The sequence below is a fragment of the Colobus angolensis genome, unplaced genomic scaffold (assembly GCF_000951035.1).
Source record: "Colobus angolensis palliatus isolate OR3802 unplaced genomic scaffold, Cang.pa_1.0 Scaffold380, whole genome shotgun sequence".
Classification (NCBI taxonomy): Eukaryota; Metazoa; Chordata; class Mammalia; order Primates; family Cercopithecidae; genus Colobus; species Colobus angolensis.
Window position 1 is genome coordinate 277,292 of NW_012117155.1, and position 16,594 is coordinate 293,885.

At 41.6% G+C, this 16,594-nt stretch overlaps 1 protein-coding gene across 1 annotated transcript in view; it reads right to left on the reverse strand.

Annotated features, from left to right (window-relative positions):
• SPON1 (spondin 1, extracellular matrix protein) overlaps positions 1-16,594 on the reverse strand; it is a 313,956-nt gene that overhangs the window by 186,944 nt on the left and 110,418 nt on the right. The window contains exon 4 of the mRNA XM_011954285.1: positions 3,939-4,012. Within this exon, the coding sequence (XP_011809675.1) occupies positions 3,939-4,012 (74 nt within the window). The remainder of the gene's footprint in view (positions 1-3,938; positions 4,013-16,594) is intronic.

Sequence of the window (16,594 nt, forward strand, 5' to 3'; positions counted from 1 at the left end):
GTGGTGGGGAAAGGCATGCATATATAATCACGTCACTTCTTATCATGCTTTCAGAGACTTCGCTGGGAGGGGTGGGAGGTGGAAATGTGTTCATAAGCTCAGGTTTACTGTACTTCTGGGTATAGAAGCAGCCAGGAAAAACTTGATTCCCTCTCGGCCCTCATTTTTAGCTGTGAATAGCTGATAAGTGGGGAAAGAGAGATTACATGAATAAATTCAGTATTTCTGATTGTCAAACCCACATCTCTAGCTGCACATTGTTGCTTTTAGTCTGTTCTGCTTCCTGCAAGATGAAAACAATGACTACAGATGTAACTTGCTTCAGTTGCTTTTTTTCACTTCCTCTAGTAGTATTAACATAAATGGTTTTTTTTCTTTGCAGTTGGACATTTATTCTTCAATATTATACAAAGAGTAGTAACAAAGAATGTTAAAATCATCGTGAGTGTTAGGAAGAGCATTTTATAAGACTTCCTTTTGGAATTTACTGGGTTGATTTGGTTTAAATATGTAAAATCCATGATGGATAGAAGTGAATTCTAGGTTCTAGGGTGGAGATGAAAGGATGAGACATCATAACAATAACTACAAAATACTGAGTCTTTTTATGTGCTGTTTTCTTTCCATATATTGTCTCATTTAATCCTAATAATGCTAGGAGGTAAGTACTTTTTCTATTCCCATTTTACAGATCAGTAAATTGAGGCAGATTAGGTAACCTGTTCAAGGTCACAGGGTTAGTGAACACGGCAGGCAGAACTGGAGGCCAGGTCTTTTTGGGTCCAGAGCTCATGTCCTTAATCTCTGCACTACATTACTCCAGGAAAGACCTCATCTGGATAGGTCTGCATAGATAGCAAAGAGAAAACTTTTTTATTGTTTCTGTGTTGCTTTTTCCAAATGAAGAAAGATGCACTTAAAAAAAACCAAATGCCTCCCTACATAGCTCTAGGATTTCTAAATCAGAGATTCATGCTGAGGGTTCAATTGTAACTACTGGGGGCTATTAAATGAGGCAGCAATAGTCTCTACAAAAACCAAAAGAAGGCCAACTGGTAGCTTTGCCTTATCCAAAGGGCTTTCAGATATAGGTGGTAAGCTTAAAGATAATTCTGAGGGTGGGTTCAAAGGGATGCATAATAAACCCTTTGGATTTTCAAAGGAAAATAAGCTTCCATTTGAAAAATACATTTTTAAGTTTGAAAATAAAAACAGATATACTGTTTTCCTACTGAGGAAAAGCCTATTGAAAATGAATCAGGCTTTCAAAGGGCAGTGATAAGAATCGTCCGCTTACTCCTCTTCTAACCACAGCAGGGCCTGCCAACCATGGGTAATTTCAGGCTATAGAGCATCTCCAGAGCTGCCCTCTCTCTCCATTTCTACTCTAAATCCACTGACTTCCTTTGCAACTCTCTCCCCGAATTCTTTATTCCTCTTCCCTTTTTCTTCCTTTTCTCATTATCCCTTTTCTGTTGACATTTCCTTCTTTTTTCTGTGTTTCCCTTCATTTTGCCTTTTTTTGGTCTCTTTTCTTTAATTGTTTGTGACATGGTATTAAAGCATGTGTATGCAGGGTCGGGCACAGCAGCTCATGCCTGTAATTCCACACTTTGGGAGGCAGAGATAAGCGGATCACTTGAGGTCAGGAATTCGAGACCAGCCTGGCCAACATGGCAAATCTCTATTTAGTTCTTACTTGTGAGACAGAGATCTTTTCATCTTTAGCAGAGATGAAACCCCATCTCTACTAAAATTACAAAAATGGGCATGGTGGTGCATTCCTGTAATCCCAACTACTCAGGAGGCTGAGGCAGGAGAATCGCCTGAACCCGGGAGGGGTAGGTTGCAGTGAGCTGAGACTGTGCCACTGCACTCCAGCCTGGGTGACAGAGTGAAACTCTGTCTCAAAAAAATTTAAAAATTAAAAATAAAGTATGTGTATGCATATATTTGTTATAGGTCACTTTTTTGAATATTTTGTTTCTCTGTTCTTAATTGGAAGTAATCTACTGTTTCTCTTGCTTTTTAAAAGTATTGATTGCCTTTGCTTTTCATCTGTGCAGCTCTAGGTCTTCTCCCACAGGCACTGTGGTGTGGTTTTGTTAGTTTGACTGTGGGAGGACAGCCTTATTTTCAGGAGCTGAGGGTTCTTAGGAGATACTTCACTGACACCCTCATGTACTGACATCAACCATTAACTAACATGCACTTCCCAAAGTCTCAATCCTGATGTTATGTGAAGCCTTGTCTTAAGGCATTTACAAGAGGTGTCTTGTAAAGGTGTGATCCAAAACACCCACAAGTCCACCACAGCACCTGGATCTCATCACAGGGAGGTATAGCAGGGATGGGATTGTCATTGAGGAACCAAGAGCTTCATAAGTGGAGATGCTCCCTGTTTAGAGAAAGGCTGAGTGAACCTGCAGGCAGTTGAATACAAAAAAGAAAAGCCTCAGAAGACACATGTGGTGGTGCCCATCTGGAAACTGGCCAGGGCTCTCTGGACTGCAGATTCCAGCTCTTCAGCCCTTCTGGGAGGTATGACCCTCATGTAAGGTATCCGACTCTCCTTTGCTATTGCCATGTTCTCCAAGCAATCCCAAACAGGGGACCTAGTTTCTGCTCAGCTCATCCACGGGGGACAATGCATTGATCTGTTAAAGGCAATGATAAGAACTACTGAACTGGGAAGAAGTTGCTTTGACAGAAAGCAATGGTTAAGGGCACCGGCTCCTGACTTCAAACCCTGCCTTCCACCATGACTGTATGATGCTGAGAAAGCTATTTAATTTTTTGTGTCAGGTTCTTCATCCATAAAAATATAATAATAATCTTTACCACATAGGGGTGTTGTGCAAATTACAAAATTAATGCATATGAAGTGCTTAAAATAGTTTTTGGCATGTAGCAAAGCACCCCAAACATATTAGCGATTATTATTGTTTTCCCAGAAGACCTTTATCAGCCTTTCTTTTTCTTAGTAGCTTATACTTTGCTGTAGTTGGAGAGGATTATTTCTTCTCAAAAGACTAATTGCTCTAAATGCAAATAAAAATTCTGCAAAAATAAATAGAAATGAGACAGTTATGCTCTATAAATGTAGAACATTTTTTATTTTAATTTAGTTATCTAATAACTTTTAAAAACATTCAGATGTTTAAGGTGAATTTGTTTTGCAGATTAATGAATAAGCTTTCAGATATAGATAACAAGAGCTATCTATTCTATAGATAAATTTACTATGTGCAAGAAGGTACTGTACTCTTTTATCTATTTAAGTCACATGGCTAGACGGGGCAGAGGCAGATTCAAACCTGGGCCTGATCTAAACTCAGGTCTCTGCTTTATCCCCCCAGTCTAGTCAGTCTCCATGAGCTTTGTTAGAATACCTTCAACCTAAGGAGAGGAGGCTGATGAGTTTGCAAATGTAAGGACTAGATCCTTGAATGTGGTGATATCACAAGGTCAGCACTCCCTTGGCATCCCCATCCCCTGCTGGTCTTCTCTGGGAAAATCCTCCCATATTGTCTTGGTGCCACACAAGATCTTGCTCGTGATTTTTTTTCCCAAAGAACCATTATAGACTTTTTAAAGAAACACAATTGTGCATTCCTTAATTAAGTCCTGTGAATTATTCCAAGGAACCTCTTCAGAATAATCACTGTTTCACAAAAATAAGATGACGACACCAATATAAGGTACATTATCTCCTACCCAGGGAATCAAGCTGAGTAATTAAAGCTTAAGGCGGATCCAATTATCCACAGCACACAGTCAGATTAAAAATCGGAGCTACGTGAGGAAGCAGAACCCAGAGGAACTCATGAAGCCCAGTGGCCTTAATTCCTGCAGCAGGAGGCTTGTGCAGGAGGAGCTGCCTTCCATGTCTCTGCCCACCCGCCACCCCACCCCTACCCCGCCCCACAGGGTCTTACCTTGTTCACAAAGTTTCTTGGTCAGAGAGCCCTCATCTTGAAAATAAATAATGCGTTTTTGTACGATGCTGGCCCTGTGGAGAAAGAAGACAGAAGCACAGTGGTGAGGAGGGCAGGAAGGCAGGTTTGGGGGATCAGTCAGACAGTCCCTGCTTGGCTTTGTGGCTTTGAGTGAGTCATCCCAGCTGTCTGTGTCTCCGTTTCTTCATGAGAAAATTAACATAACAGCAATATCTGCTTTATGGGGTTGTGGTGAGAACTAAGTTGGAAAATGTATGTCAAGAGATTAACACATACCTAGAAACCACTCCACTCAATATTAGTTACTAAATTGTTTTTGGTGGTAAGGTTATTGGAAAGGTAAGAGAGTGAACTAATAGTATTTTAATAACTTTTCTCAATGGTTCATTTTAATCTACTTTTCATGTTAAACTATTGAGGCCATTTATAGAGCAACCAAATTCAAATCACAGAAACATGTCAGATCCTCTTTGTGAAGGGGAAAAAGGAATTTAAAAATATATTTTGATTTGTTCTGAAAATGTCATTCTATATCTTTCCTGAAAGTCTAGACAAAACTGTCTCCTACATTCTGAACAAAGACAACTTCAGCTGTTATATCTCCCTCTTAAACATGTCAAATGCAGGATCTTAGAATTTGGAAAAAATACTTTGAGGTTGAAAAATGACTTACTTTTGGCCAGCACATATTTTCGCTTTAATTTGGGATTGCGCAGACATGCTTCTTTTATTTTAACCCACTCTGTTGTTGATTTTCAGCTGGCCTTGAAGGGGTTGGATACTGAAACCCAGAGTTTCAGTAATTTGAAAGTTTACAACATTTAAAACTGAGACAATGTGAAAGGATCTTGGGCCACTTCTATTGATTTTCCTCAGCAATGCTACTCAGTCAAAAGGTAATTTTCACACCCATTAACCCTATTTAACAAATATAGGGATTCCTTGACTCTATTATAGCTGACCACACTGAAGGAGTATTAGAGTCACATGATCTACACTGTGTCACATGATTCCAGACCCAGGAATGGGGCTGTGTGTGCATGGATCCACAGAGTTTGGAGGCAATCTTCCTGACGGTCTGGGCCTAGGCCAGGATGACTTTCCAAAGAAATGTCTACTCTACATCTAGTCTTGCACAAAATAATACAATTCTGACCATCCTGCAGATGTCTTTTACAGTCATTCCTTACCCAAGAAAGACAAGATGTTGAAATAAATGAATGAAATATGCTTCCTGTCTATGCAAAGCTACTTTGATCATTGTTATGAAGCAAAAGAAAGTTTCCTTGGGCCAAGAGAATAACAGTCTTCTCTAGGCCAAAGCCAAATAACAAAGCCTTTTATTAGTCAGAGCATCCCATCATCTCCAACAGTGCTTTTCAGAGTGTTTTCCACTCTGTGCCTCCAGGACCCCTGTGGAGGGGAAGGGGCAGGCTTAGTGGGAAGTATCCTAGACCCCACATTCCTGCTTCAACCAAAGGCTCCATCCTAATTTCAACCACAACAGCCTCCTACCCCGTTCGTCTTCCCATTATATTCACTGGTGTATTTTCAACAAATGTTGTGGGTTCTGCTTAGGGGCCTGAGGGAGGTTCCAGGACACTGTCATAAACAAGCCGGATGGGGCCACACTACCCATCCTCAAAGTTTACAGCACAGTAGGAGAAAGTATCAAATAACCAAACCTGCAGCTGATCATTTAACACAACCTTGATTAAAGGTTACAAGGGAGTCCACAGAGTGCAGGAGAGCATAGAATAGGGAGTCCTAACCTTTTCTGGGAAAGGCTCCCCCAAAAAAGGGTGGCAGAGCTGAGGTTTGAAAGATCAAACTAGGAGCTAACTAGGCAAGTGGAAGGGAGGAGACAGGGAAAAGGCATCCCTTATAAAGTTCTTCAGGAGGGGAGGAACATGGGCTCATGGGAGGACCTACGAGTAGAAAGTCAGGTAGGTAGTATAGATTATACACACCTAATCTGAAAATCTAAGATCTGAAATGCTCCAAAATCCAAAACTTTCTGGGTGCTGACAGGACACTATAGTGGAAAATTCCATGCCTGACCTCATGTATCAGGTCACAGCTAAAACATTTATTGGCAGCACATACATTTAGGGTTAGGAATGATGGTGATGCCAAACAACCACAAACTGTCCACATGGCAGGCTGCGGTGGTGACACCTTTGCTCTCTGATGGCTCAATGTTTGTGTAAAACACAAACTTGTTTTAGGCACAAAATTATTAAGAATAATGTTTAACATTACTTTCAGGCTATACATATAAGGGCCTATTCATGTATATGTTTGAAATGTGCATGAATTGTGTGTTTAGACTTGGGTCCCATCCCAAGATACCTCATAGTGTATATGCAAATATTCTAAAATCTGAAAAAAATCACAAATCTAAAACATTTCTGGTCCCAATTATTTCAGATAAGGAATACTCAACCTGTATGAGATGAGCTGGGAAGATGGGTAGGGCCACATTACCCAGAGCCTGCAGGGAGATGGCATTTCACTCCAAGTTTAATGAGATGGAGAGTGTGCCCAGAGGACTGAGATGATCAGATCTGCTCTTTTAAAAGAGTACTGGGACATAGCAAAAACCAGTTGGTTTGGACTGCATGGGAGCTGCAGTGGACAGAGCTCCCATGCAAATCAAGTTTTGTTTCCATAAAGCTCTCTTGTTAAAAATCAGTCATCTACAGGATAAAATACAAACTTATAATATTCAAGGGTCTTTATAATTTTCCCCAAACACGTCCCGGCTTCAGCTGTCATCACTTTGTGCCAAGCTTCCTGGCTTGCGGACTTTCGATGTTTATTCTTGTGTGAACACCTCTTCAATTCGACCAGACCTCTGCCTGTGCTGCCACCTCTCCCAGAATCACCCGTACCTGCCTTTGCTTGCCTCTGTAATAAATATTCTCAATCTTCTTCCTGCTACTGTAAATAGGGGGGACAATGGCAAAGCCTATCATTTAAAAGTATGATCATGCATAGAAAAGTAATTGCCCTCAAATTTTTCAAATACATGATTATAAAAATTTGGGAGAACTAGAGATGAAAAACATGTATTTCCTATAAGATGTCTCAGCTTCCTCAATATTCTATAAAGTCTAAGGCAACCCATTTCCTCTTTTTAATAATTGTTGTCATTTCTGAGCCCGCACTAAGGAGGCACTTAATATGCATTATTACCTTATATAACTTATGCTTTATATATGACAGGTCCTCAAATTCTTCATCCAAAACCCTTGGTCTGGATGTGTTTTTGAATTTAGAAATTTTTAGATATCAGACAGTTAAGATTGTATATATACCATTAATACCTCTATAATCAAACACATCAATATTCTGCAGTAAAATGTTAGATTATGGGTCCAGGTGCTGTGGCTCACACCAGTAATCCCAGCACTTTGGGAGGCTGAAATAGGTGGATCACTTGAGGTCAGGAGTTTGAGACCAGCCTGGCTAACATGGTAAAACCTCATCTCTACTAAAAATACAAAACTTAGCTGCGCGAGGTGGCCCATGCTGCTTGGGAGACTGAGGCAGAAGAATCGCTTGAACCCAGGAGGTGGAGGTTGCAGTGAGCCGAGATTGTGGCACTGCACTCCAGCCTGGATGACAGAGGGAGACTCCATCCCCCTGAAAAGTTAGATTATGTATGAATTTCATTTATCCTCCCTAAGAGTACTGTTACTACCTATTCACTTTTCGGTCTCCTGTGCTAGATTCCAAGATTTGCACCTTATTTCTCCAAATGTTAGTATCATTCTACTACCAGTGTTCTAGGAGAAGGAACAGGGTTCGGGACAGGAGAGAATCTGAGGTGAATGTGGCTTAGGATGTGATAGTAGGCACTCTAGTGGGTCGTTAGACATAGGGCATTATAACTCTGGAGAGCTGGGAGGGAATGGGAGTGTGAACGTGGGAGTTGCTGGCCTGGGTAAGAGTCAAAGGATTTGGAGTGGCTGATATCACCCAGGGAAAGTGTGCAGAGTTGAGAGTGAGAGTCAAACTGAGCCCAGAACCCTGAGGAAGACCAACATTCACCTACAGAGGTGCTAGCGGAGACCAAGACTTTGGTACACTTGGTTGCAGAAGTTTCTTTTTATTCCTCATTTGGTCAACTCCTGAGAGAATTTTACATTCTGAGAAAATGCATTTTGAGTCTATTCCCACCAAAACTATAAAACTCAGCTGAGGTTTATAAATCATATTATCGTTCAGAAAAATAATAGCTTTACAAGATGAGAAAGCTGTTAGTAAGAACTCCCTTAGCATTTCAAAATGACAAATTTCTCCCATTCTGTGTTGCAATTTGGCAGTACTGTTGCATAGCATTTATACACTGAATGCTCTCTTATCGTAAGAGAGCATGTTAAGGAAATGTAAATTAAATTTCTCAGTATGTTAGCTTCTCAGACTTTAGAATATTGAGGTTCTAAATAACTCACTAATCATTTCAAAAGTTTTCTTTTCAACCTGAAGTGAACATTTCCAAAAATGCCATCCTGAATCTCTTAGGTGCTCAGCCTTTTCTGTTTGGAGGGTTTATTCATTTCCCACTCTTTTTCCTGAGGGAATTGCCTGTTGGGGTGAAGTTAGAGTTTGTTAAGTTGTGGGTTTGCTGTCTAGTGCTAAAAGGGGCTGGGATCCCTGCTCTCAGGGGGAGAGAGATCTCAGAAACTGAAGTACTCGGGAGAAATCAGGTCATGAAATGACTTAAAAAATATACCTGGATCCTCAGGGAATGGGTCACAGCCATGCAGAGACAATTCATGTAAGTTCCTACTGCGATGTGTTGTATACGGTAAATTTCCAGTATGTGGTGGTCATTATCATTGCTGCTAAGTCACCAGCTCCTAACAAAAAGTACCTGGCACATAATAAGTACTTAATAAACAGTAGTTATTTTTATGATTGATGTCAGGTCTGTTTCTTTGCTTGTGGAAGGAGTAGTGAGAGTACTACCTTGGTCAGCTGCTGCTGACAGAGACAATACATTGTCAAAATGAAGGTTGGGTTTGTGGTCTCTAGACTATTTTTGCCAGCCTTCTTCCCAATTCCAGTAAAATCCTTATTACTGAACATTTATTGAAATACTTTATAAAATTTCCCTATGATCTCAGTAATGTTTTCCATAGGATTGGTCCAGTTTATAACCAGCAATATTTATTCCCATCTACCAATGAAAAAATTAACTGTGGGATGACCCAGGAATCAAACATTGAAGTCATCGTGATGATAATATCAGATGCTGAGGCCATCTCCCTTATTTTACTTCACAAGGATGCCAAAGGCTAACTGAATGATGGCCGCATATTTATCCAAAGGCTGTATGCATGCCAGGATGCACACTCACCAATCTTGTATTTGGTTTTAGGTAGATCTCAAGAAATGGAGGTATGTCCAAGAGTTAACAAGTATCCAGGAAGCCCATGACAGTGTGCCCATGGGAGAGGAAAAGTGAAAACTTATCTGCAGGATTCTATCTACAAGACTCTCAAGAACTCCATGATTGTTCAAGGATAAGGCTGCAGTCTCTGCTTGGGGTCACAAAGCTATAGATTCAGAGGGCATCTACCATGATGGCAAAAAAGCAATTCCAGTAGCTACCATGAGATTATTCCTAATTAATTATCATTCACTCATAAAACATATGTCGTGCACTCATTTTGTGCCAGGCACTATGTTAGGAGCTGAAACTTCAAAGAGGAATAAGAAACGATGCCTTCCAGTAAGCAGCTCCTACTCCAGCGGGTGAAAAGAGAGAAACAGGAAAAGGAAATTGGAAATCAATGTGGAACATGTTAATGGAGGAGCCATGGGAGAGAGAGGTGAAGCGAATAACTTCACAATGGCAAGGCTTCAAGAGGAAGAGACGATGGCAGCTCTGAAGGTCTGAATTGAGAGAGGTGCATGGGAAATAGAGACTCTGTGAGACACATGGTAGGAAAATTCATCAGGACTTAGTAACATATTGGATCTAAGGCAGAAAGAGAAAGTTAAGCATAAGATATTTTATTTATTTATTGTTTATTTAACAGTTAAGCGCTTTCCTATGTGCTTGACAAATATTAACTCATTTAATCCCCCCAACCAAGAGGTAGGCATTACTATTATCCCTATTTTACAGATGAGAAAACTGAGATAGAGGGAGGTAAGTGAACTGACTCCCTAGGTACGAACCCCAATGACTAGAGGGAGACATAGCTATGCTAGGATTGACACAAAAGACAGGGAGATTAGAAAGACTTTTTATTATTATTTTTATGTGGTTGTAAAAAAGAATATAAAGTGATTGTACTCTGCCTGGTTTCTCCCAATAGTGACACTTTGCAAAACTTAAGTATAACTGTACAACCATGATATTGATGTTGGTATAATTCATTGGGCTTGAGTCTGGGTACAAAATGGTGAAATGAGGTTAGATGAAAGCCAGATCATGCCATTCTAAAGAAACTCTGGCACTTTCTATGACAGAACATACCCCAATGACTCTCACAACACGAATCTGATAGAATCCCAATCAAAGAATCATTTACAAGTGCTGTGGTAACTCAGCGGAGGTGGCCATTTCTGGCTGGGATGAGGTGGGGATAAAGGTGGAGTTGGGGGAAGTGTTTGTGGAAATGAGGTTGACCAGGTGTGACTTCTTGGAAAAGTGGCACAGGAGTTGGACTTGGAGTCCTAGAGACTAAGTCTGCAAAACCAGGGACAGGAAATTTGGAGTAGAGCTGCACAATTAAGAGAGAACCTTGGCAGGCCCACCATCCGTGGTCCTTGGAAACAACGTTCTCTGCTCTGAGCAGACATCTCGACCTGAATCAGAGGTATCAGCTCCACACAGTGCTGCACACCCATGCACAGCTTTGTTTATTTCCAGAAGTTGGCTAAGAGGTTAGGTAGGCTCTCAACAAGACTACAATCCATTCCCAAACATGTATGGTCATTGGATTTCTCAAGCTCTTGATTTGCAGTGCACAAAGTTACACTACAAAGCCCTGGTTCTGATTTCAATAAAAATGGAAGGAAAGCTAGTTTTAGTGCTCAGTTTATTTCCTCTTCAAAATTTAGACTGACCTAGGGATAACAGGGTTACCATGATCCCATTTTCTCTCATATTGTTCAACTTCAGACCCCATCTTTATCATATACCTGGTCAATACCATTACTCTAGCACTTTAAAACTTACCTTTCTCCCCAAATCCAATGGAAAACTAATGAGGAATAGATTTTCATATAAGAGATGTAAAAAGAATAAAACTGGATTGTGTTTTAAAAGAACTAATTTAGATGTAAGAGGTATTAAAACCAGACAGACATTCATTTACTCATGAGTTTGTCTAACAGAGTAAGTGCCACAAAGCTGTGTTAGGACTTAGAGATACAAAGATGAATAAACTATTGTTTGTTTGATACCAAATAGTTGCCAGCCTGACAGGAGAGTGACGTAATCTGTTGAATCAAAACACTGCACAGCAAGTCCTGGCATCTACCCAGCATCCATTCCCTCCATCTTCCCCTCTTGCAGAGCTGTCATTTTGTTTGGAGTAATATCAGACATGCTGGTCATGACAGTCTTGTTCCTGCTTTCCCAGCCTTCCTTGTTGCTGGTGGCAGGACACGTGACCCACATGTGGCCTCAGTAACATAACGAGAAGTTTGCAAGATGGAAGAGACTAAGTCTGTAAAACCAGGCACGGGAACTTTGCAGTAGAGCTGCACACCTAAAAGAGACCCTTGTGAGGAAGTTTTGCTTTCCAGGCAAGACAAATAAATGACCCACCATGGCCTTTCCCTTACAAACACAATGTGTGGAACAAGGCGGCCATTTTGCTACCATGAAGAAAGGCCAAGAAAAATCACAGAGACACTGGCCCTGACATCAGTTAGCTGCTGAAAGAATACCAGCAGTCACTTACCCTGGGGCTTCTTGTGGTATGGGAAAAATAAACCTCTATTTGTTGAAGCCATCATCAGCCAAGTTTTCTAATGAATGCTGCTCTTAAATGCATGCCTAACTGATGGAAAAAGGCATGGTGGGAAAAAGGAAGGGCAGTTCAGAGGAAAGGAAGAGCCAGGCTCTGTCTGGACCCATATGTAGGCCACATGGTTGCACCACTGGGGAGCCGTTGAAGGTCTTTTGTTGTTGTTTTGTTTGAGACAGAGTCTCACTGTGTTGCCCAGGCTGGAATGCAGTGGCATGAACACAGCTTACTGTAGCCTCAACCTCCTGGACTCAAGTGATCCTCTGGCCTCAGCTTCTTGAGTAGCTGGGACAACTGGCGCCTGCCACTATGCTTGGCTGCTTTTTACATTTATCGTAGAGGTGGGGTCTTGCTATGCTGTCTGGGCTGGTCTCGAATTCCTGGCAAGTGATCCACTTGGCTAGGCCCCTCAAAGTGCTGGGATTACAGGCGTGAGCTATCACTCCCAGACTGTAGGTTTTTGGTGGGAGTGAGTGGCAGGGATGCTCTTGACCAGAAGAGACTCTGAGAAGAAGGACAGCTGTGGACAGGGCCTTATAAGAAGGCCTTGGATTTGGGAACCAGAGGGTCCCTGTGCTGGGTCAGGCCTTCAAGTTTACACTCCAGAGATGTGGCTATAAAGGAAAGGTGGGGTGGGGGTTGTGAGTAGGAATTTCACAGGAAAACACAAGCAAGGGAAATATTCTTGTCCTCTCTGGAGGAAGTTTTCACATGCCTGTAAGGTGAAGCTGAGGAAAGAGTGGAAATCCTTAGGGGTACCTGCTGGATCACTGGCTGGAAATTTGTCAGCTGTTGGAAAACTCTTCAGCTCATATGAATGAAATAAATAGGCTGCAGGAGGTAGTCCTGGTTGTGGAAGCGCTGACAGGCAGGTAATTCTAGATAGTTAACAGGACTATTTCTCATTTTCTATAATTGTTTTAAACCAAACTATCCAGTGTCTTTTGACCCTTAATGGTTTCCTTCCTCTGGTTTAAATTATCCATGGTATTTCTTGCAAAGAGATATTTGTCTAATCCCTGAGCCTGGGGTGAAGGCTCACACACATCATTAAGTCAAAAAATCTTTTCTCTTAATAACACATGAACAAGGGGTTTGATGTTACTGAAAAATTACTTTTATTTTTCAATCAGCCTTAGCACATTACTTAGCATTTTGCAATTGATTAGTGGTACCTGGGGTATTACTAGTCAAGGGACAACTGGCAGGCTGTATGACATTATTTAGCTGGTGATTATTAATGCCTCTTACAGTTCACTTGCTAGTCGGTGACCTACCCAGCTCTCCCTACCAACCTCTTCACATCCATAAACACTTTCTTAAACTCAGAGCCCCTTGGGTCCAGGGACTGTGTCTTATTCATCATTGCGTTCCTGGGTCCTAACAGAGGATCTAGCCAAGGCTTATCAAATCTGGGGTTCTTAACAGGGTTTGCATACAGGTTGTAGGATGATGAAATTTTGCTTGTTGTGCACAAGTGCATTTTTCTGAGTAAGAATTCATAGCTTTCATCAGCTTCTCAAAGGGGTTCCTGACCCCAAAAAGCTTAAGAATCACCATTAGGTCTGAAACATATGAGAGCAAATATGCAGAAAGACATGAATGCCATTCCATTTAATAAAACATTTCAACTAAGATATACACTTGTTTCCTGAAGATTAAGGTCAAATTTTTATTCCAAGCACCCAAGACTTCAACTGCTTTCTCTCCAGACTATGCTCTGATCCAAAATAGAACCTGTCTCAGCTGGAAAACAAGAAATAGAAAGTGAAGTGTTGCTCTTGGGTTTCTCCGGTGTTCTGTGCAGAGTCCTTGCTGCTCTGCGGCTGGGCGTGGGTGTAATCACATAATCACCCCAGCCTCTAAGGAACGGGAAATGCTGCCACATTGCAAGCTCCCTCTTGGCTGGGTTCATGCAAGTCATTACTCCCTGCAGTTCGTCCCACTTTGCCTTGGCTTCAGCCTCCTCCCGCTTCTGTGGGTTCCTGCAAACTAGGGCTGGCTGCTAGAGCACTGTCCTCTCAGGTATAAGGAAACAATCCAGGTGACAGAGCAAGGTCCTTGAGGGCAGGCCACCTGCCCTTCTTTCTGTTTCCTCTCACTCAGGTTTTCTGCTGTGGAAATGGGAGTGTCCTGAAGAGTAGTAGAACTGGCTGTTGGGAGATGCTTGCTCCTTTAGGTGGGGTTGGAGGTGTGGGAGGGGGTTACCGTTCTCAGCTAGGAACTCATAGTCCATGATGGGTTCCAAAGGATCTTTGAAACCCTGAAAAAATTGTATGGAAAGTATATGCAAAATTGTAAGCATGTGCATTGCTTTGGGGAGAGATTCTATAAGAGCAGCTCTCTAAAGTAGAAGCCATGATTTTCATGCCTGCTAGTACCCACCTGACTCCCCTCTACCCCACCCTAAGGAAGGACACACAGAGATTAAATGAAGGATTTTCTGGTTAATTACTGCAGCAACCTCCTAATGGTCTCCTTCCTTGCCAACCCATCCCATTTACCTATGCTCTGCCAGGGGACTGATCATCACCTCTTCTTTATCACTTTCTTTCACACATTGTTAGCAATGATAGCACCACATCCTAATTATCCCACCCCCCACCTACCACACTCCAGCACAGGGTCTGGCACACAGTATATCCTCCCTGAACAAAGGCTCCTCTCTCACTTACAGGTTATAGTCCAAAGTCTTGGCTAAACATCCACAATCCTGAACACTGGGGTACAAATGACCTTTCAGGTTTGATACTCCCCTCCCCAAGTACCTGAACTCAGCTTTACTGTGTGGATGTGTCACATGTCTCCTCTTCACTTTTACCCTCCTCTCTGCCTAATCAGATCCCAATCATCTGACACTGTCTCACTTCCTCCTCAGAGCTGCACTGACCAGGACCATCAGAAGTGACGTGTCCCTCCACCAGACTTCTAGAACACAGTTTGTTGTTACTGTTCATTTGGCATTCAGGCATTGGGTGCTGTTGATGTTTGCTTGAACTTTATTTAATATCTTGTATTATCCCTTGATTTATTGCCTGTTTATATTTTGCATTTCTGCCTGAATTCCGAGCTTTTTGAGGGTAGGAACCTTGTTACTCCACTGTGAACCCTCTAACATTTGGCACTGAGCTTTCATACAGGAAACATTGCAGGTGTGCTGATGTGATGTATTTTAAATACACTGACTTTCCCCATAATTCAACTCTTTTATATTCAACACATAATTTTGAGTGTCTACCATATGTCCACAATCTGGCAAGAAGCATAAACTCCTCTGTATTAGCAGTGCCACCCAGAGTGCTGTGTGATCAGCAAACAGTGACTGGTCTGAATCATGAAACATTTCCCACTGCATAAAGGCTGTTTATGCCTTCTGTGTTTTGACCAAGCTAGGCAGTTTGGCTGATGGCAACCATTGTTCTCAAAAGGAACCACAGAGGCTGAACTCAAAATCCCTTCACAATGTTGGGAATCAGCAGGATGATGGTATGTCCAGCAGCAGGAGGTAAAACCAAGCACAGAGCTTTCTTATAAAAAAGACACTTGCTGATTGCACAATGCATTCGACTTTGCTCATCCATTGAGTTACCCCACGTTTCTTCTTTTCAATATCTGTGACCCTATTATAGCATCTGACCTCATCCTTATGTGGCATAAACTCATCAGAGGTAAGTCACGGTCATCTTGGACCCTCACAGAGTTCTGGGGCAACAGCATGAGACCACATGTAAGCTACAAAATCTAGGCATGATCTGTCCTGTTTCCTAATCTTTCTCATAGAAGTATTTTCAGCTACAAAAAAGGAAGGAAGGAAGGAAGAAAGGAAGAGTGGGAGAAGGGAAGAAAAAAGGAAGGCAGGAAGGGAGGGAAGGAAGGAAACCAAGAACTCTAGTTTTCTTAGTGAAAAATGTGGAAAAGAAATTAATGTGATCCCATTTTAATGCAGAGCAGAAGGTAAATGACAGTTTTTAAAAACATTTTATTTTAATGGTAAACCACTCGTGTTTACGCTGGGAGACTTGGGAATGATGCTGGAGCTTCTGTGTTAAACAAGGTACTGCAAATTGTTTTCAAGTTGGCAAGGAATAAATTAAAACCCAATATATAAGTAAAAATATATATCCTAAAGTTGACAATGTAACATGTACATTTCCATGTTGCACATCTGGGAGACATGAGGGAGTTGAACTTCAGAGAATGTGCCCCTTGAAAACACTTAAAACCTTTACAAAGCAGGGTAGGTAGAAGTCACAGAGGAGAGAGAAAAAAAAGAGGGAAGGATGGGGAAGCCTTTATTTCCTCATCTCTGTAAGGGAACAAGAGCAAAACCAGATAGTTGCCACCTCTATGGTGCAGCACAACAGACATCCCTGAAGCTGGACTCTCGTGGTGTGGTGGGCCCAAACTTTTTCTAGGGTCTTTGTCCTGGTCACTGCTTTGTTTGTAAATGGATGAGTCTGGGCCATGAGATTTTTTTTTTTTTTCAGTTTCATCATCTTTTTTTTTTTATTTTTTATTATACTTTAAGTTCTAGGATACATGTGCATAACGTGCAAGTTTGTTACATATGTATACTCGTGCCATGTTGGTGTGCTGCATCCATCAACTCATCAGCACCCATCAATTCATCATTTATAT